General features: G+C 50.9%; 1 protein-coding gene across 11 annotated transcripts in view; it reads left to right on the forward strand.

Annotated features, from left to right (window-relative positions):
- The window catches only part of CEP250 (centrosomal protein 250), a 56,877-nt gene extending 35,296 nt beyond the window's left edge, over nucleotides 1-21,581 (forward strand). For 9 of the 11 annotated variants that reach the window (XM_055373394.2, XM_019016878.4, XM_055373397.2 and 6 more), the window contains 15 exons: nucleotides 285-452; nucleotides 860-994; nucleotides 3,081-3,224; nucleotides 4,176-4,309; nucleotides 6,236-6,374; nucleotides 7,380-7,728; nucleotides 8,256-8,377; nucleotides 9,684-9,804; nucleotides 11,478-11,599; nucleotides 12,023-14,638; nucleotides 17,373-17,486; nucleotides 17,670-17,825; nucleotides 18,576-18,677; nucleotides 19,631-19,687; nucleotides 20,970-21,581. In XM_055373394.2, coding sequence (XP_055229369.2) covers nucleotides 285-452; nucleotides 860-994; nucleotides 3,081-3,224; nucleotides 4,176-4,309; nucleotides 6,236-6,374; nucleotides 7,380-7,728; nucleotides 8,256-8,377; nucleotides 9,684-9,804; nucleotides 11,478-11,599; nucleotides 12,023-14,638; nucleotides 17,373-17,486; nucleotides 17,670-17,825; nucleotides 18,576-18,677; nucleotides 19,631-19,687; nucleotides 20,970-21,233 — 4,743 coding nt within the window. In that variant the 3' untranslated portion in view covers nucleotides 21,234-21,581. Of the gene's footprint in view, nucleotides 1-284; nucleotides 453-859; nucleotides 995-3,080; nucleotides 3,225-4,175; nucleotides 4,310-6,235; nucleotides 6,375-7,379; nucleotides 7,729-8,255; nucleotides 8,378-9,683; nucleotides 9,805-11,477; nucleotides 11,600-12,022; nucleotides 14,639-16,424; nucleotides 16,536-17,372; nucleotides 17,487-17,669; nucleotides 17,826-18,575; nucleotides 18,678-19,630; nucleotides 19,688-20,969 lie in introns of those variants that run through there. The other 2 variants (XM_063702285.1, XR_008674639.2) reach the window with 2 other exon arrangements.
- Nucleotides 21,582-24,450: the final 2,869 nt, after the last annotated feature.

The raw sequence follows: 24,450 nt of genomic DNA on the forward strand, positions 1-24,450 counted from the left end.
ATACTTGTAGCATATATAAGGGACAATTGCAGTTTGGAAGGTACTTCCACATGTATTATATAATTTTATTTTTTAAAATGAATCTCATTTGGTTGTCATGAAATTTAGTAAGATAGATAAGGCAGGTACTATTAGCCTTGCTTTACAGATGAGGCAACAGGCTTAGAGAGGTACCAAGGTCACCCCACTAGTGAGTAGTAGAGAGACTTTGTTTTTCCAATCCAGTACTCCTGCCTCCCCTCCTCACCCATTTGGTTCTAATGGTGTTTCCTTCATGTGGCCAGGAGAAGGAGCGCTCCTGGCACCAGCAGGAGCTGGCAAAGGCTCTGGAGAGCTTAGAAAGGGAAAAAATGGAGCTGGAAATGAGGCTAAAGGAGCAGCAGACAGAAATGGAGGCCATCCAGGCCCAGAGGGAAGAAGAACGGACCCAGGCAGAGAGTGCCCTATGCCAGGTGGGAAGCTAGGAGGATTGGAGCTGCACGTCCAATCAGCGATCTCCTTACCTTGACCACTTCCTTTTCCACTCCCAAGAGGAGTGCTGCAGAGGGGCTTCCAGAAGAGAGGGTAGCTACCCACTTTGCTACCAGTGAGCAGGGTGGTCCGCACCATTAGCCACAGTTCCGGCAGTATGTCATACTTCCTGAGGGAGGGCTGACATGTACCACATCCTGTCAGCTTGCAAACCAGTGGTAATCTTTGCACTTCCTTGTTCTGAACCCATGGGCTCAGATCTTCCTTTGCCCTCAGCCCCTTCCCATTTGCTAGGAGAGCCCTAGGGCAGCTGGGATGTGCTTGTGGCCTCGTTGGTGAGCATGGTAACCCTGGGCCCACAAACTGTTACCCCCCTACCCCTCCACAGATGCAGCTGGAAACAGAGAAGGAGAGAGTATCCCTCCTGGAGACACTGCTGCAGACGCAGAAGGAGCTAGCAGATGCCAGCCAACAACTGGAACGACTGAGGCAGGACATGAAAGTCCAGAAATTAAAGGAGCAGGTATGGAGGGTGGTCTCGGGAGTAGGGGAGAAAGGGGCACTCATTTACCCATTCGACCATGAAGAGTTCTTGGGCACTTCTTATGTGCCAGGCCCTGTGCTAAGTGCTGACACATGACAAGTACATAAAGGTATGGCACAGGCTGGGCAGGGTAGATCACGCCTGTAATCCCAGCACTTTGGCAGGCGAAGGTGGGTGGATCACCTAAGGTCAGGAGTTAAAGACCAACCTGGGCAACATGGTGAAACCCATCTCTACTAAAAATACAAAAATTAGCCGGGCATGGTGGCGGGCACCTGTAATCCCAGCACGTTGGGAGGCCGAGGCGGACAGATCAGTTGAGGTCAGGAGTTCGAGACTAGCCTGGCCAACATGGTGAAACCTCATCTCTACAAAAATACAAAAATTAGCTGTGTGTGGTGGCATTTGCCTGTAATCCCAGCTGCTTGGGAGGCTGAAGCAGGAGAATAGCTTGAGCCCAGGAGGCGGAGGTTGCAGTGAGCTGAGGTCACGCCACTGCACTCCAGCCTTGGTGACAGCGAGACTCAAAAAAAAAAAAGGTGTGGCACAGCAGTCAGCATAACAGACATTGCCCCTGCTCTCAAGGAACTTACATTCCTGTGGCAGAAATGGATGACAAATGAGCAGACACAAAGTAAATGAGATTATTACAGTTTGTGATAAGTGCTATAAAGGAAATAGAATGATACAACTGAGAGTGATTCAAAGGAGGTTCACTTTGCACTTAGTGGTCAGGGAAGACCTCACTGAGAAAGTAACATCTGAGCTGAGACTTGAAGGTTAAAAAGAAACCAGCTCCGTGATACAACATAGGTGAACCTTGAAAACATCAGGTTAAGTGGAAGAGCCAGACACAAGAGGCCATATATTTTATAGGATATGCTTCCATTTATATGAAACACCAAGAATAGGCAACTCTATAGAGGCAGAAAGCAGATTTATGATGGGGAATGGGGTGGGGAATGGGGATTGAGTGTGAATGGGCACGGGGTTTATTTTGGGATTGATGGAAATGTTCTAAGATTGATTGCGATGATAGTTGCACAACTCTGTGAATATCCTAAAACCCACTACACTGTATACGTTAAATGAGTGAATTGTATGGTATATGAGTTATATCTCAAGCCATTTGAAAAAAAAAGAAATGCCTGCCATGTGAAGAACACTTTAGGCAGAGGAAACACCTGTCGCAAGGGCCGTGGGACACAGAAGAGGGCTTGGGAAGTTCAAGGACAAAAAGGAGGCAGTGTGGCTCCAGCTTGATAAACTCAGGGGCGAGTGGAGCGGTAGCCAGAAGCCCTGTGTCAGCCATTGTAGGAGCTTGGATTTTGTTCTAAGAGCAATGGGAAACTGTTGGATGGTATGTATGTATGTATTTGTTTGAGACTGAGTCTCGCTCTGTCACCCAGGCTAGAGTGCGGTGGCACTATCTCAGCTCACTGCAACCTTCGCCTCCCAGGTTGGAGCAATTCTTGTGCCTCAGCCTCCCAAGTAGCTGGGATTACAGGTGCCCGCCACCATGCTTGGCTAATTTTTGTGTTTTTAGTGGAGAAAGGGTTTCACCATGTTGGCCAGGCTCGTCTCAAACTTCTGACCTCAAGTGATCCACCCACCTTGGTTTCCCTAAGTGTTGGGATGACAGGCATGAGCCACCGCGCCTGGGCAGTTGGGTGGTATTTAAAAAGCAGGGATGGGATATGATTTATCTATATATACGTATACATATGTATATACATATATGTGTATGTATTCTCTACTCTCCTGAGTAGAGAATAGTGTGTGTGTGTTTTTAGGGGATCATGGCATCAAGTGGAAGTAGGGATATGGTTAGGAGACTGTTCCCATGGTCTAGGTGAGAGACTATTACCAATTCATGGACTCTGACCAAGAAACCTGGGTGAGCCAGTGCACTTTGTGAGGGAGGAGAGGGACTAGGAAGTGAGAAGGTGAGGTGGAAACAATGTGGATTGCTGGCTCCTGCCTCAGCTTTTGCCACCCCACCAAAAAAACCAGTATTTCTATGACACAGATTTCCTCTACTCAATGATTTCTTATCCCTCTTCAGGAGACCACTGGGATACTACAGACCCAGCTCCAGGAGGCTCAACGGGAGCTGAAGGAGGCAGCCCGGCAGCACAGAGATGACCTTGCTGCCCTCCAAGAAGAGAGCAGCTCCCTGCTGCAGGATAAGATGGACCTGCAGAAGCAGGTCCCCTCCTCCTCCCCACCCAGTCCCATGGTCCTTCCCCAACACAGCCAGGCTTTCCCACTTCCTCTTGCAGGACAGGGAGAACCTTGGCCCTGCTGTCTGGTTTGGGAGGGTAGATGGGTGGGCCACAGTACTGAGTGGAAAATTAGAGGGTGCTCAGAGTTGAGCATGTGCCTGGCAGAGCCCTGGGATAGTAATCTCTTTCTCTGTAATGGTCGCAGAGCTTTTGTTTTCCCTGGCTGTCTCAGTTTCAATTGTTCTTTCCGTCCTTGCCAAAAATCTAATATTTTTACATACTAGGTTGCTTCTCCTCAGAATCCTATATCAAATGATGTTCTGACTTTTCATTTTTAAAAAAACAATCACAATACATGTTTTGCCTTTGGGAGTAGTTATAGTCAGCCTTTTTTTCCTTCATTTTGGTGGGGGAGACAGGATTTCACTATGTCGCCCGGGCTGAAGTGCAGATCATAGCTCACTGCAGTCTTGACTTCCCAAGCTCAAGCAATTCTCCCACCTCAGCCCCCTGAGTAGCTGGGACTACAGATGTGTGCCATCACACTGGCTAATTTTTAAATTTTTATAGAGACAGGGTCTCACTATGTTGCCCAGACTGATCTCGAACTCCTGGTCTCAAGCAGTCTGCTCGCCTTGACCTCCCAAAGTATTGAGATTACAGGTGTGAGCCACCGCACCCAGCCCAGCCAAGATTTTTATTTGTGCCTGCCTCTATGCAGCATATGTGAGGCTGGGAGGCAGATGACCAGGCTGAATTGTATTGAGGAAGGGGGTGGTTAAGAACAGTGTGTAGGGATTGGTGGAATCACCAGAGCATTGGAAATGGCCACTGACTATGGTAAACCTCGAAGGACCCTGAAGCCCTAGGTGAGGAGCATCTTCCCACCGGCCCCCTGCCCTGCCATCTTGGTCTTCATGCCCTTAATTTTCCAGGTGGAGGACTTGAAGTCTCAGCTGGTGGCCCAGGATGACTCCCAGAGGCTGGTGGAGCAGGAGGTTCAGGAGAAGCTGAGAGAGACCCAGGAGTATAACCGAATTCAGAAGGAGCTGGAGAGAGAGAAAGCCAGGTAGGCTAGATAGGCCATGGAGGTGGCTTTTGTCTGTCTGGCTGCCATGGTCACTGTGATATTGACAGTTGTTTGCTCAGGCCACCTTGCCTTTCATGTCTGCAACTCTGGGATGTACATGTAGCCATGTGGAGAGGACATGGTTCCTGTCTTCAAAGCTTGAACTTCATTTATTTAGTAAATATTTCGAGAACGCCCGTTATGCACCAGGCACCATGCTTGGGGATACAGTGATAAACAAGACTGTATGGTCCCTACCCCAGTAGAATTTATAGTTTTGTGGGGAAGACATTAATCAAATAATAACTCAAATTATTACAGGTTATGACACATGGAGGAAACAGGGTGAGAGAGAAGAGACTTTAGAACCGTTGTTAGGGAAGGCCTTTCTCAGGAAGTTGCATTTAAACTGAGCACTCAGCATGAAGTGGAGCTACCCATGTAAAAGGGTGAGGGGGAGTTCTATTCTGTAAGAGGAGAAATAATATGCAAAGGCCGTGAGGCAGATAAAAGTTCACAGTGTTAACTGAAAGAGTGGTTGGAGCCTGATTGGATTGTAATTGGAGCCTGGTGAATGAGGAGAGTGGCATGAGCTGGGCAGGTCCACAGCATTCAAGATTCGGTAGGCCACAGCAAGGAGTTCGTAGTTTGAGTAGTTTGAGTTTCATAGGAAACCTCTGGAGAATTTTAAGCAGGGAAATTGATACAATCCAACTTATGATGTATTTGAAGGGATTGTAATGCCATGAGACATCAGGAGTGAAAGAAGACCATTCAGAGTGAAGAGCAGCTTGTATTCTTAGTGCTGTGGGAATTTGAGAAGGGGATGGGCTGGGTGCGGTGTCCCACGACTGTAATCCCAGCACTTTGGGAGGCTGAGGTGGGCAGATCACTTGAGGTCAGGAATTCGAGACCAGCCTGGCCAACATGTCTACTAAAAATACAAAAAAAATTAGTTGGGCGTGGTGGTGGGTGCCTGTAATGCCAGCTACTTGGAAGGCTGAGGCAGGAGAATTGCTTGAACCAGGAGGTGGAGGTTGCAGTGAGCTGAGATCACACCACTGCACTCCAGCCTCAGTGACAGAACGAGACTCCATCTCAAAAAAAGCAAAAAACAACAAAAAAAAGACACAGTTTGAGAAGGGACACATTATTTTGGTGGTGAAACTAGAGGCAGGAAGACAAGTTAGGCTGGTACAGTTGTCCTGATGAGAGATCCTAAAGCTAAACCAAGGTAGGGTAGTGGGGAAGAGGAGGAGAGAAGAGAAGAGGTTTAAAGGATGTTAAGGGAGTTAGAATCAATTGTATATAATCATAGATTGGATGTAGGTAGGTTGAAGGGAGAACTCTGGAGTAGTCAAGGTTCTACGTTAGGACACCGTGTGGATGGAAGTGCCATTCACTGAGCTAGGGAATATAGTAGGAGATGATTGGGTGGACAGGGGAGGAGAGGAAAGGGATGGGGAAGATTTGGACATGTTGATCGTGAGGTACTAATATAAGGTATATGTGAAATTTGCCAGAGAAGAATAAGGTTGATAGCTAGGCATGGTGGTGCATGCCTGCAATCCCAGCTACTCTGGAGGCTGAGGCACGAGAATCATTTGAACCCGGGAGGCAGAGGCTGCAGTGAGCCAAGATCGTGCCACTGCACCCCAGCCTGGGTAACAGAGCAAGACTCTGTCTCAATAGAAAAAAAAACAAAAAAACCTGTGAGGTTGAAATGGGGCATCATCTGCAGGAAGTACCTAGGAGCACTTATTATAGTAAGTGCTCAATAAATGATAGCTTTTATTGTTACATCATAATCATTATCATTACTATTTCTATTTTGATTATTAATGCTATGTTTAGAATACTCAGATGAGAAGGTAATTTTTCATTCCCTAAGAGAATGGCCCAGCACTCTGACCCCTCTCTTTTTAGCCTGACTCTGTCACTGATGGAAAAGGAACAGAGACTCCTTGTTTTACAAGAAGCTGACTCTATTCGACAACAAGAGCTGAGTGCCCTGCGCCAGGACATGCAGGAGGCCCAGGGAGAACAGAAAGAGCTCAGTGCTCAGGTACTTCCCACTCTGGTTATGAGCTCTGCATCCCTGGCAGAAGCCTGATTCTGAAGCGGTGGATTGATTGCTCTGAGTCCTCTCATGGAGAGGACCCATCTATTTTTCCTGATTACAGGATAGGCTGGTGCCTCAACACCCCTACAGGAGGGGGAAGCCAGGACTAGACAAGGCAGGGGCTTGGGAATCTGACCCAGAGATGGGCATGGCTCCTGTGGGAAACCTGACAGCCCACAGCAAAGTGCACACAGGGGTGTAGCCCTTGCAGGCCTGGTTCCAGCACACCCGCTTCAAAGTATGCTGGGTCTGGTTGGCAAGATGTAGCAGGGAGAATGAGCAACCAGAAATACTCCAGATCAGGCAGGCAGCAGCAAGACTTCCAGGGACTCAGTCTGCCCCCATCAGAAGCCCAGATATTGTATACAGAGAAAAGATGGAACTAGGAGGGAAGGAATGGGGTGTAAGAGCCAGATAGTGGATTGCAGGGGTTAAGGGCACACAGGTTTGACTGTTGAACAGTCTTGAGTTTGAATGTAAGCTTTCTAATTGTGTGAACGTCAGCTTCTTCATCCATAAAACAAGGGTGAACAATAATTGTTCCTAATTCCTGTAACCATTATAGGAATATATAAAGTGTCAGGAACACAATAAGCATTCAATACATGGTAGCTGTGTTATTGTGACTGGTCTTACTAGGCGCAGCGTCGAGGTTTCAGGGCAGAGTTCTGATCATAGCAAGGAGCCAGCCTATCTGCCCAGGAAGCCAGGGCTGAAGCCCATTAGCATAGCAGCCTGGGCCCATGTGTTCAGTAGTCGGCAGGCAGCCAGGTGTTAGATCTCGGGTAACACTCATTTCAGAGCCCCTCTACCTGCCTGAGAGCTGAGCTGAAATCCTCCCAGCCCTGATCAGAGTTTGTACAAGGATTGAGTGGGGTCTGGCCTGGGAAGGCCTGAGGAGAGGGTATCTGCTTCCTGCTTATATTATGTAAAATTCTTCCTTGACAGATGGAATTACTAAGGCAAGAGGTGAAGGAAAAGGAGGCTGACTTTCTGGCCCAGGAAGCACAGCTGCTGGAGGAGCTGGAGGCGTCTCATATCACGGAGCAGCAGCTGCGAGCCTCCTTGTGGGCCCAGGAAGCCAAGGCAGCCCAACTACAGCTGCGACTGCGCAGCACAGAGAGCCAGCTAGAAGCGCTGGCCGCAGAGCAGCAGCCCGGGAACCAGGCCCAGGCCCAGGCCCAGCTAGCCAGCCTCTACTCTGTCCTGCAGCAGGCCCTGGGGTCTGTTTGTGAGAGCAGGCCTGAGCTGAGTGGTGGGGGAGACTCTGCTCCTTCCCTCTGGGGCCTTGAGCCAGGTGAGACAGCCTCCCCAGAACTAGGTCCTTTGGGCCAAAGCCAGGCCTGGCTCCCAGGGGAAAGGGAGAGGAATGCTATTTGTTAGACCATATTGCTTCAGGGTTAAGATTACATACTTGGGAATTAATTCTGAGTTTAAGCCCCAGCTCTACCATTTGCTAGCTATGTGTCCTTGGGCAAGTCACCTGTCCTCTCTGAGCTTGATTTTCCTCAACTACAAAATGAGGATGTTAAAAGTACTTACCTTATAATTTCACCAAGGAGTTATGAGGTTGCAGATGTGAATCACTTACACGGTTCCTGGCACTTATTAAGTGCATAATAAGTGATAGCTCGCATTAATCTAGCACCCACCATAGTGCCTGGCCCATACTTATGGAGAAAATATGTGATGAGTAAACTGCTGAGAAAGGGGTTCTTTGCGGAGAGGAGGGACCAGTAGGAAGGACAGGGCTGTGTCTGGAGAGGTCTGGCTGTTTCTTTTCATAGTGGCAGCCAGGTAAGGAGGTTTTCCTTATTTTTTCAGACCAGAATGGAGCTAGGAGCCTCTTTAAGAGAGGGCCCCTGCTGACTGCTCTCTCCGCTGAGGCAGTAGCATCTGCCCTCCACAAGCTTCATCAAGACCTGTGGAAGACTCAACAGACCCGGGTATGTTTCTCTGCTCCCCTTTCCCGAACTCTTTACATCCCTCGAAAAGCATGAGGCAAAGAGGTGTGAAGCAGTTTGACCTGTTTTATTCCTGAGATCAAGTTGGGATGAGTTTCACCTCTATCACTTACCACCTGGCAACCACAAATGAAGCATTTGAAGTTCCTGGGCCTTGTTTTCCCTTGCAGAGTAGGGCAGATAGTGCCTGCTCAGGGTTTTGAGGATTAGATGAGAGAGGATCTTGAATGAGCCCTGTAAACCAAAAAACCCTGGGTAGGCCAGGCACGGTGGCTCACGCCGTGAGCTTTGGGAGGCTGAGACAGGTGGATCACCTGAGGTCAGGAGTTCAAAATCAGCCTGGCCAACATGGTGAAACCCCATCTCTACTAAAAATACAAAAATTAGCCAGAGGTGGCGGTGGGCACCTGTAATCCCAGCTACTCAGGAGGCTGAGGCAGGAGAATCACTTGAACCCGGGAGGTGGAGGTTGCACTGAGCCAAGATTGCGCCATTGCACTCCAGGTTGAACGACAAAAGTGAACCCTGCCCATACCCTGGGCAGATGTATGGCATTGTTTTCCATCGTTTTCCACTCAGCTATGAATTAATTCTAGGTACCCAGGCTTCCAAGAGAAACCCTAGAAATCAGTGACCACTGAGATTTGAGGTTGGCATTTATAGGCGTGTTCTAGGCCTAGGTCTGAAAGAGCTCATAAATTCCACCTCACAGTGAACCTATCAGTCAATACAAATTGAGTGTCATCCATATGTCAGCCACTCTGGGCTGGGTATACAAAAAGGAGAAAGACCTGGTCTCTGCCTAAAGAAGGCTTGTGACATGGTGGAGGAACCAAACTGCATTCTACTGGAAAGCAGAACTGAGAGAATTAATTGGATCAATAACAGACGCAAGTGATGCACTGTTGGAACTAGGAGTAGGGGGCAATTCATCCTGATTTGGGAAGGGTCAGAAGGAAAGAAGAGATGACCTTTGGGCTGAGCTTTGAAGTAGGAGTGTTGAGAGGGAAGAGGTGACCCCTGGGCTAACTTTGAGCAGGAGCTCTGTTTCAAAAGACATAGATAGGTCAGAAGGGGATGGATTCTCACACTCCATCCAAGTGGAGCAGAGCCTGTCATCACTTCAGGGAGCTAAATACACGTGTTCAGAGGAAGTAACCCGGCAATCTGGGAGTAGGTCCACAATGGCGGCCCACCACAGAGGCTGAGAATGAGGAGAGAGCTTGAGCCCCACATTGTTTTGTGGAAGATGAGGAACTCACGTTTAGCCATGCCCTTCCTTTCCCAGGATGTTCTGAGGGATCAGGTCCAGAAACTGGAAGAGCGTCTAACTGATACTGAGGCTGAGAAGAGCCAGGTCCACACAGAGTTGCAGGATCTGCAGAGACAGCTCTCCCAGAATCAGGAAGGTGAGAAGCTCAAGACAGGCAGGGAGATTGAGAGGGAGAAGGGATAGGTGGGGAGCCCAGAAGTGGCAGGCACAGGCCTAGCAGCCACTCTGTTTATTTTATTTTATTTTTGAGACGACACCTCACTCTGTCACTCAGGTTTGAGTACAATGTCACGACTTCGGCTCGCTGCAACCTCTGTCTTCTGAGTAGCTAGGATTATAGGCATGCGCCACCACGCCTGGCTAATTTTTTTGTATTTTTAATAAAGACGGGGTTTCACCATGTTCACCAACCAGCAGAGCCACCGGGGTCTCTAGGAGCTCCTGCACAATTATAGGATTGGGGGCTAGAAGGGACCTCCAGTGTCATCTGGCTCAACCCTGTCTGGAATTGAGGGCCAAGGCTCTCTGTGATGAGGATGAGGACATATTGGGATGATTACCAGGCAGCGCTGGGGCTGGCAGCAGCAGGGAGTGCTTGAACTCCTGGCCTCAAGTGATCCGCCTGCCTCGACCTCCCAAAGTGCTAGGATTACAGGCGTGAGCCACCGCGCCCAGCTGCACTCCATTATTTACCCAGAAATGTGAGGTGAGATCTAGATGCACTTCCAAAGGGGTGCTGACCCCCTTGAACTATTTTTTCAGCTTTGCTTGGCCTTTGAGGCCCATCCTGGAAGAAGAGATTAGGAGGAACAGATTTGATGAACTGAAAGAAGGAAATGGCTGGGCTTCCATTTTCTGTCTCTGTAGATTTAAAAATTAAAAAAATTGGAGACCCAGGGCCAGGACAGTAAGAACATTATAAAACTGCATCTTTTGTCATCCATGTTACTTATTTTTATCATCTTCAACTGTGTCCTCCAAGTTAGCCTTTGGTAGCTGAGGGATTATGAGCTTATTTGGGAGAAAGCAAGGAGAGGGGATCTGGGGAGGATATATCCATGTGCCAGCCAAGGACTGGAAAGTGTCATGACTCCTTACAAAGGATAGGAGAGGAAGGGTCTTGAAGCTCAAGTTTCTACTGTAAAAGAGAAGAGTTAGCCGGGTGTGGTGGTGGGCACCTGTAATCCCAACTACTCGGGAGGCTGAGGCAGGGGAATCGCTTGAACCCGGGAGGTGGAGGTTGCAGTAAGCCAAGATTGTGCCACTGCATTCAAGCCTGGGTGACAGAGCAAGACTCCATCTCAAAAAAAGAAAAAAAGAGAAGAGGACACCTTGGGTCTGGGCCTTTTTTGAAGCCATTTGAGGGTTCCCTGAGAGCCACAAAAATAATGGGATTCCAACGCCTGCTGCAGAAATGGTGAGCAACCAGCAGAGCCACCCGGGTCTCTAGGAGCTCCTGCACAATTATAGGATTGGGGGCTAGAAGGGACCTCCAGTGTCATCTGGCTCAACCCTGTCTGGAATTGAGGGTCAAGGCTCTCTGTGATGAGGATGAGGACATATTGGGATGATTACCAGGCAGTGCTGGGGCTGGCAGCAGCAGGGAGTGCTGCCAGGCAAATAGAAGCAGCTGGCATCTGCCAGCTCTTGATGTCCTTGATATCTCTAGGACACTGGATATAATTTTCTCCTTCTTGGCCTTCCTTCCCTTTGAATCTGTTCCCCATCCTCCATCTGCCTCTATATCCCTCTATATCCCAAACATGGGTCTTACTCCACTACCTCTCCTCTCCTCTCCTCTTCTCAAAGAGAAATCCAAGTGGGAAGGAAAGCAGAACTCCCTAGAATCTGAGCTGATGGAACTACATGAAACTATGGCATCCTTACAGAGTCGCCTGCGGAGAGCAGAGCTACAGCGAATGGAAGCCCAGGTAAAGTGGTACTGGTTTCAGGGAGGGGTTTGCCTCAGGAGTAGTCCCTTGGGCCCACCTTGGCCTGTGGTCATGTGTCCCACTTCCTTCAGCAAGTCTATCAGTTCCTCTGGCTGTCTCCATGTCCCTGGGGGCCATTATTCAGGTTCCAGTGAATCCTCCTTCAATTGCTTTTTCTGAATTGAGGTTGATATTTTTGCCCCTTGTCCTGAAGGACCAGCGTCTCCCCTGGGCATAGCAGAGTCCTGGAAGGTGGTAGGGATGCCCTTTTACAGTATCAGCTTAAGTGGAATATACCACCACTTTTTTTTGCCCAAGTCCTTATCACTGCTAGTGCCACAAAATAAGAAAGAGAAGGGTCGGTGTTGGGGTGACAGTAGCAGGGAAGTGTAGTCTAAAGTGGCTTTTCATCTTGTCTTCTAGGGTGAGCGAGAGTTACTTCAGGCAGCCAAGGAGAACCTGACAGCCCAGGTGGAACACCTGCAAGCAGCTGTCGTAGAAGCCAGGGCTCAGGCAAGTGCTGCTGGCATCCTGGAAGAAGACCTGAGAACGGCTCGCTCAGCACTGAAGCTGAAAAATGAGGAGGTGGAGAGTGAGCGTGAGAGAGCCCAGGCTCTGCAAGAGCAGGGCGAACTGAAGGTGGCCCAAGGGAAGGCTCTGCAAGAGAATTTGGCCCTCCTGACCCAGACCCTAGCTGAAAGAGAAGAGGAGGTGGAGACTCTGCAGGGACAAATCCAGGAACTGGAGAAGCAACGGGAAATGCAGAAGGCTGCTTTGGAATTGCTGTCTCTGGACCTGAAGAAGAGGAACCAAGAGGTAGATCTGCAGCAAGAACAGATTCAGGAGCTAGAGAAGTGTAGGTCTGTTTTAGAACATCTGCCCATGGCCGTCCAGGAGCGAGAGCAGAAGCTGACTGTGCAGAGGGAGCAGATCAGAGAGCTCGAGAAGGATCGGGAGACTCAGAGGAACGTCTTGGAGCATCAGCTTCTAGAACTTGAGAAGAAAGACCAAATGATTGAGTCCCAGAGAGGACAGGTTCAGGATCTGAAAAAGCAGTTGGTTACTCTGGAATGCCTGGCCCTGGAACTGGAGGAAAACCATCACAAGATGGAGTGCCAGCAAAAACTGATCAAGGAGCTGGAGGGCCAGAGGGAAACCCAGAGAGTGGCTTTGACCCACCTTACGCTGGACCTAGAAGAAAGGAGCCAGGAGCTGCAGGCACAAAGCAGCCAGATCCATGACCTGGAGAGCCACAGCACCGTTCTGGCAAGAGAGCTGCAGGAGAGGGACCAGGAGGTGAAGTCTCAGCGAGAACAGATCGAGGAGCTGCGGAGGCAGAAAGAGCATCTGACTCAGGATCTGGAGAGGAGAGACAAGGAGCTGATGCTGCAGAAGGAGAGGATTCAGGTTCTCGAGGATCAGAGGACCCGGCAGACCAAGATCCTGGAGGAGGACCTGGAACAGATCAAGCTGTCCTTGAGAGAGCGAGGCCGGGAGCTGACCACTCAGAGGCAGCTGATGCAGGAACGGGCAGAGGAAGGGAAGGGCCCAAGTAAAGCACAGCGCGGGAGCCTAGAGCACATGAAACTGATCCTGCGTGATAAGGAGAAGGAGGTGGAATGTCAGCAGGAGCATATCCACGAACTCCAGGAGCTCAAAGACCAGCTGGAGCAGCAGCTCCAGGGCCTGCACAGGAAGGTAGGTGAGACCAGCCTCCTCCTGTCCCAGCGAGAGCAGGAAATAGTGGTCCTGCAGCAGCAACTGCAGGAAGCCAGGGAACAAGGGGAGCTGAAGGAGCAGTCACTTCAGAGTCAACTGGATGAGGCCCAGAGAGCCCTAGCCCAGAGGGACCAGGAACTGGAGGCTCTGCAGCAAGAACAGCAGCAGGCCCAGGGACAGGAGGAGAGGGTGAAGGAAAAGGCAGACGCCCTCCAGGGAGCTCTGGAGCAAGCCCATATGACACTGAAGGAGCGTCACGGAGAGCTTCAGGACCACAAGGAACAGGCACGAAGGCTCAAGGAAGAGCTGGCAGTGGAGGGACGGCGGGTCCAGGCCCTGGAGGAGGTGCTGGGAGACCTAAGGGCTGAGTCTCGGGAACAGGAGAAAGCTCTGTTGGCCCTCCAGCAGCAGTGTGCTGAGCAGGCACAGGAGCATGAGGTGGAGACCAGGGCCCTGCAGGACAGCTGGCTGCAGGCCCAGGCAGTGCTCAAGGAACGGGACCAGGAGCTGGAAGCTCTGCGGGCAGAAAGTCAGTCCTCCCGGCATCAGGAGGAGGCTGCCTGGGCCCGGGCTGAGGCTCTGCAGGAGGCCCTTGGCAAGGTTCATGCTGCCCTGCAGGGGAAAGAGCAGCATCTCCTCGAGCAGGCAGAATTGAGCCGCAGTCTGGAGGCCAGCACTGCAACCCTGCAAGCCTCCCTGGATGCCTGCCAGGCACACACTCGGCAGCTGGAGGAGGCTCTGAGGATACGAGAAGGTGAGATCCAGGACCAGGATCTCCGATACCAGGAGGACGTGCAGCAGCTGCAGCAGGCACTTGCCCAGAGGGATGAAGAGCTGAGACATCAGCAGGAACGGGAGCAGCTGCTGGAGAAGTCTCTGGCCCAGAGGGTCCAAGAGAATATGATCCAAGAGAAGCAGAATCTGGGGCAGGAGAGAGAAGAGGAAGAGATAAGGGGCCTTCATCAGAGTGTAAGGGAGCTACAGCTGACTCTAGCACAAAAGGAACAGGAGATTCTGGAGCTGAGGGAGACCCAGCAAAGGAACAACCTGGAAGCCTTACCCCACAGCCACAAAACCTCCCCAATGGAGGAACAATCTCTAAAACTTGATTCTTTAGAGCCCAGGCTGCAGCGGGAGCTGGAGCGGCTACAGGCAGCCCTGAGACAGACAGAAGCCAGGGAGATTGAGTGGAGGGAGAAGGCCCAGGACTTGGCACTGTCCCTAGCGCAGACCAAGGCCAGTGTCAACAGTCTGCAGGAGGTAGCCATGTTCCTACAAGCCTCTGTCCTGGAGCGGGACTCAGAACAGCAAAGGCTGCAGGTAAGTCACTCCATGGGGAGTAAGGGCCAGGGGACACACCCCTGTCTGGCTGAGCTCAGGGACTGCCCACTACCCTGGGCCGTGTGGCACCTCAGGGGTATGAGAAAGCTGAGATCATGAGCACCTCAACATCGGTGGGATTCAGGCTACTGTGCTAGTCGGGAGATACAGAGAGGATAAGACCCCCACAGTCCCTGCCCTCACAGAGTTCACAGTCTAGTGGGTAAACAATGATAATGCAGTGTGGTTGGTGCCTAATGGGGGAAGTTTAGTATGCCCCAGGCATGCTGGAGGGATGGCCACCCTTTCCTGGGAGTGGGTCCTGAAAGGCTTTCTGGTAAAAGTGGTGTTTAAGATTAGACCTGGGCCAGGCACGGTGGCTCACGCCGGTAATCCCAGCACTTTGGGAAGCCGAGGCAGGCAGATCACTTGAGGTCAGGAGTTCGAGACCAGTCTGGCCAACATGGTGAAACCCCGTCTCTACTAAAAATACAAAAATTAGCCAGGTGTGCTGGCATATGCCTGTGATCCCAGCTACTTGGGAGTCTGAGGCAGGACAATTGCTTGAACTCAGGAGGCGGAGGTTGCAGTGAGCCGAGATCGCACCACTGCACTCGAGCCTGGGCAAAGAAACGAGACTCCATCTCAAAAAAAAAAAAAAAAAAAAAAAGACGTGAAGGGACCAGTAAGGAACTAGCCAAGCACAGGTTGAGGAGGAGCATTCACAGGAAGAGGAAAAGAGGGCGAGAACAAGTGTAGTATCTGTGTAGATGGTTCAGGTTGCATGGGACAGAGGGAGGATTTGGGAAGAGACCGGAAGACAGCAGGGGCCACACCTGTCAGGGCTTACAAGTCATGCTGAGGACCTGGGTGGTGGGAAGCAGATGAAGTTTTTGCGGCAGGGGAGTGATGTGATCAGACATACAGCTCACAAAGATTGCTCAGGCTGCCGTGTGGAGCAACAGCAGGTCTGGAGAGACCCACTGGGAGGCTGTACTGGGAAGTCCAGGGGAGAGCTTGTGCCCTAAGATGGAAAGTGTGAATGGAGACATTTGGGTGGGTCTGAGAGGTAGGACTTGATTGGCTAAGAGGTGGGAGGAATAAAGAGAGGGCAGAAAGGAGTCAAAGATGACACTCAGGTTCCTGTTCATGAAGATGAAGAGAAGCAGGTGTGAGAAAGAGGAGTGGAATGAATGATGAGGTCAGTTTGGAAATGGAGGGAGGAGCCTGTGGGCAGGTCAGTAAAATGGTCTGAAGTTGAAGGATGGAGTTGAAGCCAGAGACACTTTGGAGTCATCAGCAGTTAGAACAAATGGGTTTCTTGTAGGCAGAATGTTGAGTGAGAGAGGAAGTGGGCTTAGGAGAGGACTTCAGGGTGTATTATTTAACCTCAAGGTCAAGCACCGTGTCTTAGTCACCTTTGCACCCCCTGTACTGAGCACAAGACCTGCAGAGAGCAGGCAAACAGGAAAGCCAAGTTGGCTCAACAGAGAGAGGCATCATCTCTTTTTCCAAAAGACGCCCAGTCCAATTTTCCAGGGAAATAGACTCTACATCCTGGTCCCTTGACTGGGCCCCAGAGAACCCCAGACACACAGTCCCCCAGAGAGTTCATTCTGGGAACTCACAAAGCTCTGCTCTTGGTGAAGGGCAATATGAGGAGAAGGAGGTCCATCTGTGAACTCCAAAGTTCACAGGGTTTGAAATACAGTAGTGCGGCTTATCAGCGGTGTGACCCCGGGTGAATGCCTTCACTCTGATCTTCAATTTCTCATCGGTAAAATAGGCATTGGTGGTATGACATGGCATGATACGTATGAATTGCTTAGGAAGAAAGCACTAAGTGGACCTCCTTTCCTATGTTCAGGCCCATTCTTACAGGCACAGCAAAAGTAAGGTATGTAATTGGGCAGGAGGGCACTTCCCACCCATACTCTTGGGTTACTGAGCAGTATTCACTCAATAACATAACTCTGGTTAGAGTCACTTCACCCACTGCCACCTCCAAACACACAGGGTGAGACTCTTGTCTCAAAAAAACAAACTCATAAATGGCAGGACTGGAATGAGGTCTGAGTCATCTGCCTCTAGAGCGCAGGCTTTCTATCACCAAGCTCTTCCTCTCTCCCAGGCAACCCACATCCACCTGCGTACGCTTGTTTTCTCTTGTTCATCTCTTCTTGACTGTTATCATTTATGAACCACAGGGCACCTAGAAAGTATCTAGCATGAGGCTTCCCAACTTATCCAAAGGGACTTAACCTAAGGACTTGATCCATGTTTCATGGTGCATGTAGTCATTTTATAAATGAGGAAATTGGGGTTTGGGGAGAGCTTGTGCTTTGACCAGAGTCATATAGCCACTGAGTGGCTATATGGGCCACTGGGTACTCCACAGGGCACCCAGCCCTGTGTGACTCGAGAGTCCATGCTGTTCCCACAGCACATCAGTGCTCTGAGTCATTGCTCAGCCTTCTAGGAGATGTGAAGTGAGCTGGGGGCTCTGATCCTAGCTTCCTTGCTAGCTCACCGCATATCTTTGAGAAGAGCCCCTCTGCTCCTTTGTTTTACCTATCTGTAAAATGAAGGTTCTGTACTAGAATGACTCAGAGCCTCTAGGAAAAATAAGACAAAAGCCTGAGGAGAACATTGAACCTCTGTTTGTGTGGAGGATGGGTTGGTCTGGATATGAGGTTGGCAAGGTGTGATTTTGCTCCATACCTCCGTACCCTAGGATGAACTGGAGCTCACCAGACAGGCTCTGGAGAAGGAGCGGCTACACAGCCCAGGTGTGACCAGCACAGCACAACTGGGGTCCAGAGGGGAGCAGGGTGTGCAGCTGGGAGAGGTGAGCTGGGGGCTCTGGGGGAACAGGTGACCCAGCAGGGAGCTCCTGTCCAGGGGTTTGTCCCCTTCCCTTGGGAACTGGGTTCCTGAAGCTTAAACCTGCCAGATTGGTCTGTGTGTCCTCTATCTGTTCCCTGCCTGTCTTAGGGGCTGCCCAGGTGAGATTCACAGGTCTTTCCCACAGGTCTCAGGAGTGGAGGCTGAGCCTAGTCCTGCTGGAATGGAGAAGCAGTCATGGAGACAAAGGCTTGAACACCTGCAGCAAGCAGTGGCCCGGCTGGAGATTGACAGGAGCAGGTTGCAGCGCCACAATGTCCAGCTGCGGAGTACCTTGGAGCAGGTGACCCCTCTTCTTGTCCAGTGGGCATGCATCTCCACTTCTCGTGTGGTCCCTAGAGCATAGGCTCAGTAAATTACAGCCTGTGGGCCAAATCCAGCCTGCTGCCTGTTTCTGAAAATTAAGTTTGTTTTTTTTTCCCGAGACAGAGTCTTGCTCTGTCTCCTAGAGCTGGAGTGGAATGGTACGATCTCCGCTCACTGCAACCTCCACCTCCCGGGTTCAAGCAATCCTCCTGCCCCAGCCTCCTGAATAGCTGGGATTACAGGCATGCACCACCATGCCTGGCTAATTGTTGTATTTTTAGTAGAGATGGTGTTTCACTATGTTGGCCAGGCTGGTCTTGAACTCCTGACCTCGTGATCCGCCTGCCTCAGCTTTCCAAAGTGCTGGGATTACAGGTGTGAGCCACCACGCCCAGCCCTGAAAATTAAGTTTTATTGGAATACAGCCATGCATTGTCTATGGCTGCTTCCCTGCTATGCCCCACAAAGCCTACAGTACTTACTGCAGGAGAACTTTGCTGGCCTTTGCTCCAGAGGTCTGAGAGGCTGGCCCTGCCTCTTCTGCTTCAGGAGCACTTCTTTGCACTGAGGCCTGCCCTAGCTGTGCCTTCCTCAGCCAGGAGTTCTCTTCCCATGGTTACTGTCCCCTCATATACCTGCACAGGCACTGGCCACGTCTGGAGAAAGGCAGCTCTGCTCCAGCCACAGAGCCAAGCCGAGCCCTGATTTCTTATTTGCACCTTGGCAGGTGGAGCGAGAACGGAGGAAGCTGAAGAGGGAGGCCATGCGTGCGGCCCAGGCAGGGTCCCTAGAGATCAGCAAGGCCACAGCTTCTTCACCCACACAGCAGGTTTACTCATTTTCCTCAACTGCAGCCTTAGAGAGCCCAACCCCAGCCACCAGAAACTCAGCCCTCCTCATTGCATATCCCGGGCCAACAGCACTTCAGCTAGTCCAGAGAGCCCCTCCTGACTGCATTCTGCCCTGCTTGGCACAGCTCAGTCTGTCCCTGCCCTGAGAAGGAGGCCCAACATTGGGGTGGGGGTTGGGGTGGCTAGTGGCCCTGCCTTCTGAGGGACTTAGATCTGTGCACTCCCAGACCAGTGCCACAGGCTGGCCCGGGAGCGGGGCTCATGAGGCTCTGCTTAGGATCCCTGGTGTATGGGGGTTGTGTGGTGCTTGCCAGCTCCTGAGGAGCCTAGGAGCTTGATCACAGCTTGATCTCTTAGACCTTTTTACAATGTTGAGTTTACAGGCTTAGGGTCCATGGTCTTTCCTGGAGCCAGTGTCCCTTTTTTGGGTAAGAGGCTTGGGGAAGACTCCCCAAACCACTCGTTTAGGTGAGGTATCCCTGCCAACAGACACAGGCTTGCAGCCTGACAGGGAGGCGCTGTTTATGGTGGCTGAGCACTAGATCTCCATCCCTTGTCCTTTATTGAAAGTTCTCAAGGGCAGGCACCGTGTCTTCCTCTCTGCATCCTTAGCTCACAGCCCAGGGCTAGCACAGAGCAGATACATGGTGTACTTCTGTTAAATTAAAACATGCCTCAGAGAAGCAAATGCCATCCAGGCCTTTTGGATGTTTTGTGTCAGGTCTCCATGGCGTTGCCCATTATGCTGGTGTGGGGCCTCTCCTTGCTGCAGGGCCTGCTGCCCCATAGAGGTCCAGTCTGAGTTCAGATGCTTCTGGCCCATAGCCCTTGCCCAGGCCCCTAAGATTGTGATGAGGTTCTGCAAGGAAACTTGCAGAAACCCCAGAGTGGGAAGGCCTATTCCAACAAGAGTGCTGTTTGTCTTCCTTAGGATGGGAGAGGACAGAAGAACTCAGATGCCAAGTGTGTGGCTGAACTGCAGAAAGAGGTATGTTCTGGATTTTCTAAGCCCATATTCCCTCCCTTGCACTCAGGCCCTTTGTGCACCTCCAGCAGGGAGAGGGGAAGTTCCTGCCTTCAGAGAACTTCAGTCTCCATGGGAGGCAAAAATAGTCCCAGTCCCAACCCCATCTCTCGTATGCCTAGGGTGGGAGTGGGGAAGAAAGCGTGATCCTGGCCCCCGACTTCCAAATCCATACTTAGAAAGGGAAAGGAGTAGGAAGAGGGCTGAGGAGCAGGCAGAAGATTCTAAGAGGACAGGTGGGAGCAAGGGAAGCCATCCTGGCCTCCCTGCCCTCAGAGGTGCCCTCGCAGCCAAGACTGTTGCCAGTGCCCCAGACAGAGGAGCCAGGCACCAGCACAGGCTCCAGGCCACACAGCTCAGCTCAAGCCGCCACTCGCAGAGAAGTGACTTGAAGAGCCTTCCTGCCTCTTAGGCCTCAACTAAAAGTCCACTCTCCCTTTCAAGGTGCAGGAATCATAAGTGTTACCTTTTTATTTCTGAGCCTATTTCAGAAATCAGTAGTCACTACTGGCAGGGCCTGACTCTGTAGCTAGACCTAAGCTATTACTTTGAATTCTATTAAACTCAGAATGTTTTTCTATTTTATTAAAAAGTCAAAGCAAGTGCAGTAGCTCACACCTGAAATCCCAGCACTTTCGGAGGCCAAGGCGGGCGGATCGCTTGAGGTCAGGAGTTTGAAACCAGCCTGGCCAACATGACGAAACCCTGTCTGTACTAAAAATACAAAAATTAGCTGGACGTGGTGGTGCACACCTGTAATCCTAGCTACTCAGGAGGCTGACACACAGGAATCACTTGAACCCGACGGGGTGGAGGTTGCAGTAAGCCAAAATTGCATCACTGCACTCTAGCCTGGTCAACAGAGCAAGACTCTGTCTCAAAAAAAAAAAAAGTCAGATAGTGGTTATACTTGAGTATATATTGTTATCAGCCTCATCAAAATGTACATTTAAAATTGGGCATTTTTCACATGTAAATTATCTTTCAGTGAAGTTGATGAATAGCTTTGTGGTTTTCAAGCGCCCTATTTGAGTCACATGTGCAGCCAGGATTGAGAATCACTGGATTCTAGAATTCCTAAGGGCCCTTCCTCTAAACTCTCTAAAGCCTGTTTCTGAGATTCGTGTATGTGGTAGAGTTGATTCAGAGGCTCAGCCAACGAGCTTCAGAGAATGCAGAGCAGGAAGAGCTGGGACAACTTCAGGGCCCTCAGCTGCTCTCCCTTTTTTTTTTTCCTGCCCACCAGGTGGTCCTGCTGCAAGCTCAGCTGACTTTGGAGCGGAAGCAGAAGCAGGACTACATCACCCGCTCAGCACAGACCAGCCGTGAGCTAGCAGGCCTGCACCACAGCCTCTCACACTCACTTCTTGCCGTGGCCCAGGCCCCTGAGGCCACTGTCCTGGAGGCAGAGACCCGCAGGCTGGATGAGTCCCTGACTCAAAGTCTGACATCCCCAGGGCCAGTCCTGCTACACCCCAGCCCCAGCACTACCCAAGCCGCCTCCAGGTAGCAGCCACAGCCAGGAGCACACAGACAGAAGACTGTGTCATGGGTCATGGCCCCTCTGCACACCTACAGGTTTGCCAAAGGAAAAGCCTGGCTCTGTTAGGCACCCAGGAGCCCCAGGTCGTCAGGTGTTCCCAGGAAGAGGAAGTAAATCTGCAACCCTGGGGAGGGCCCCAACTCACCTGGGAATGAGGCAAATTGCATTTGCTTGCTCCCTATGGAATCACCCAGAGGGGTGCCTCGCCCTGGCTGAGGGACATGTACTGCCTCTCATCTAGAATTTATTTTCCTAGCACTTCACCACCTCCTTCAACTTCTCCTTCAACAATAAACCCTGGGATCTTTGCATTCATTTTCTGCTGCTGTCTCCACTTGTGCAGCTGGGTGGCAGCACCACATCAAGGGAGTTTATCAGGGAAGAACTTGCCAAAGATTCCTATTGAGGTAGCATGCATTTATTGTACACCATGCACTGTGATAGGGAAGGGTTACAGAGAACACACAAGATAAAGCCCCTGTCCACAGACAGCCTACAGTCCAGTTGATGAGAACAGGCTAACACTCATTTATGAGTCAGAGGCAATTCTGTGTACTGACTAGAAGAACTGTAGAAATTCCAGGGGCTGAGGAAGGGAGGCACGAACTGGCCTTGAAGGATGGAGTGGGGTTGGAGGTGTTGCCAAGCACACAGTGAGAAGACTGGTCTGACTGTGGCAGGGGGTTGGGGCTGAGCTTGGGTGGGTTGAGCGGGGAGATTTTGGAGGGTTAAAAGAAGTTCTGGGGCCTCAAAAACACAGCGTTGACCTTTAGCTAAAGTCAGAGTCTCTGAGTTCAGAAGCTCCACATGGCCTCATTCCTCTTCTACTCTGGGTGAATGTCCTTGAGATGTCCCTTCCTGGGCATATCAGCTGGAACTGATCTGGTCGCCTGTAGTCCAACCATGTGTCAAGCCAGTCAGAAGGATGGACTATGGCGGAACTTCTCACCCATGGACTGGTCCTAGTGGAGGCTGGACAGAACCCAGCTCACAGGCTTAAGACCTATTGCAGGCAACCTCCTCAAAGCCTAAAAATTGTTTAATTTTTTTAAGAGACAGGGTTTTATCCTGTCTTCCAAGCTGGAGTGCAGTGGCACAATCACGTCTTACTGCAGCCTGAAACTCCTGGGCTCAAGTGATCCTCCCACCTCAACCTCTCAAAGTGCTGGGATTACAGGTGTGAGCCACCATGCCCAACCAGAACAGTTTTCGTTAAAGAAGCAGGCCATTACCTTCCTCTGGCACTCCCACCATAATCTGGAATTCCTCTTTACTAAGCCTGGGGATGGAACTGAGACCTAGCCAAGAATCTGGGAGGGGTAAGAGCAGCACCCACTCACCCAGACCTCCTAATTTGGGGCTCAGCCCCATTATGTCTCATTGCACCACACAGAGTGGAAATGGGGCTGTTCACAGCGACTAGAGCTTTGTTCCAGAAACCTACACATGCAGCTCAGCAACAGATGCTTAGTGAAAACTTCTGAAACCCCAGAAACAGATCTGGGGCCCCAGAAATGCTGTCCTGGTCCCTACTTCCAGTCAGATTCCCTGTAGCTCAAAATCCTTACCTGGCTTTTAGCCCATTTCTTTCTTTTTCCTTTTTTTTTTTTTTTTTTTGAGACAGAGTTTTGCTCTTGTTGCCCAGGCTGGAGTGCAGTGACGTAATCTCGGCTCACCAGTGGCAACATCCACCTCCTGGGTTCAAGCAATTCTCCTGCCTTGGCCTCCTGTGTAGCTGGGATTATAGACACGTGCCACCATGTCCGGCTAATTTTGTATTTTTAGTAGAGACAGGGTTTCTCCATGTTGGTCAGGCTGGTCCCGAACTCCCGACCTCAGGTGATCCACCCACCTCGGCCTCCCAAAATGTTGCGGTTACAGGCATGAGCCACCACGCCCGGCCCTTTAGGCCATTTTTATGCTAGGAGTTGTCAGAGACAAGACTTCTCTTGGTTGTTCACTTGTTAAATCCTCCAGCCCTGGTTCAGGCTCGGGCTGACAGAGGGTCCCTGTTTTTTACCTTAGAGTTTCTTCTCAGCATCATTTTCTGTAGGTCACGAGCCAGGGCCTCAGGCCCCACATACCTTCTGGGCCTCAGAGGTTCCAGCAGCTGAAAGACATCTTAGAGGCTGCCAAGCAGGGTCTTTATTCAGGACTAGACTAATCTGTATTTGCTCTTCTCTTTCCATCCAACCCTCAAGAGCCCCCCAGCTCCATTATAGACCTCGGCCTAGGGTCTCCCCTCCCCACCAGATATTCAGAGCAGGGTTGGCCTTCAGTTCAAGTGTAGACCGTGCTCTTGCCCTCACACTCAAGCTGTGGATGATCTTCCGCTCCGGATTTCTAAAGTACACTTTCCTTGCCCAGTAGCAGGATTACCTCTCTGGAGTGTCCCACCAATAATGGTGACAACTGCTGTTTTCATCAGCTCCAGACCCAAAGAGACCTGAAGTGGGGAAGTGTGAAGGAAGGAATATGTGTCATCCAGGGGGGACCCAACTTTGCCTAAGGGCATGAGGCCAGAGCCTCCTTTCCTGACCTTGTCACATGTGGCAGGGTATAACCAGAATGGTGAATCCAGCGGACGGGAGGAGTCCCTGGCAGTCCAGCCAGTTCTCGTGGATGTACTTGAGGAAGGTGCAGTTGGTCACCAGAACATGCAGGAGTAGAGGTTAGAGCTCAGCCACAGAGATTATCTTCTTGCAGAAAACTTTTTCCCCCCCTCCTAATCTTGTCTGCTTTGATAGAAGCTGGTACTGGCTGGAAAGGCCTGAAAGCAGGAGGGGACAAGAGTCGTCAGAGGCTGGGCAATGTTCTTGTTTCCGGGGAGTGCTGAGGTCTGGCGGGTGCTGCCCCTGTTCTCTCAAGGATCCCACGTGCTTTGTGTGTTAGAGCAGTGACCATCACCTCCCAACCCAAGGACCTTTGCTGCTCTGCTTCCCACATGGGACTGCCAGCACCCTGAAGGCAGAAAAACTGCCTGGCATGAATGTACCCATTAAAGGAGGAGAAGCTGGTGGTGTATGTTGAGATAAGGAGGGTGGGGAGTGTACAGTTACAGGCTGCACAGGGAGGGCAAGATCAATGTTGACACCAAAGTGCCAAAGGCTGTCTGCGGCAGGTCTGGGATCCCCACTGGTCATACCACCTGATAAAACCATTGCAGTCCACACTAGGTCTGGAG

The sequence above is a fragment of the Gorilla gorilla genome, chromosome 21 (assembly GCF_029281585.2).
Source record: "Gorilla gorilla gorilla isolate KB3781 chromosome 21, NHGRI_mGorGor1-v2.1_pri, whole genome shotgun sequence".
Taxonomy (NCBI): domain Eukaryota; kingdom Metazoa; phylum Chordata; class Mammalia; order Primates; family Hominidae; genus Gorilla; species Gorilla gorilla.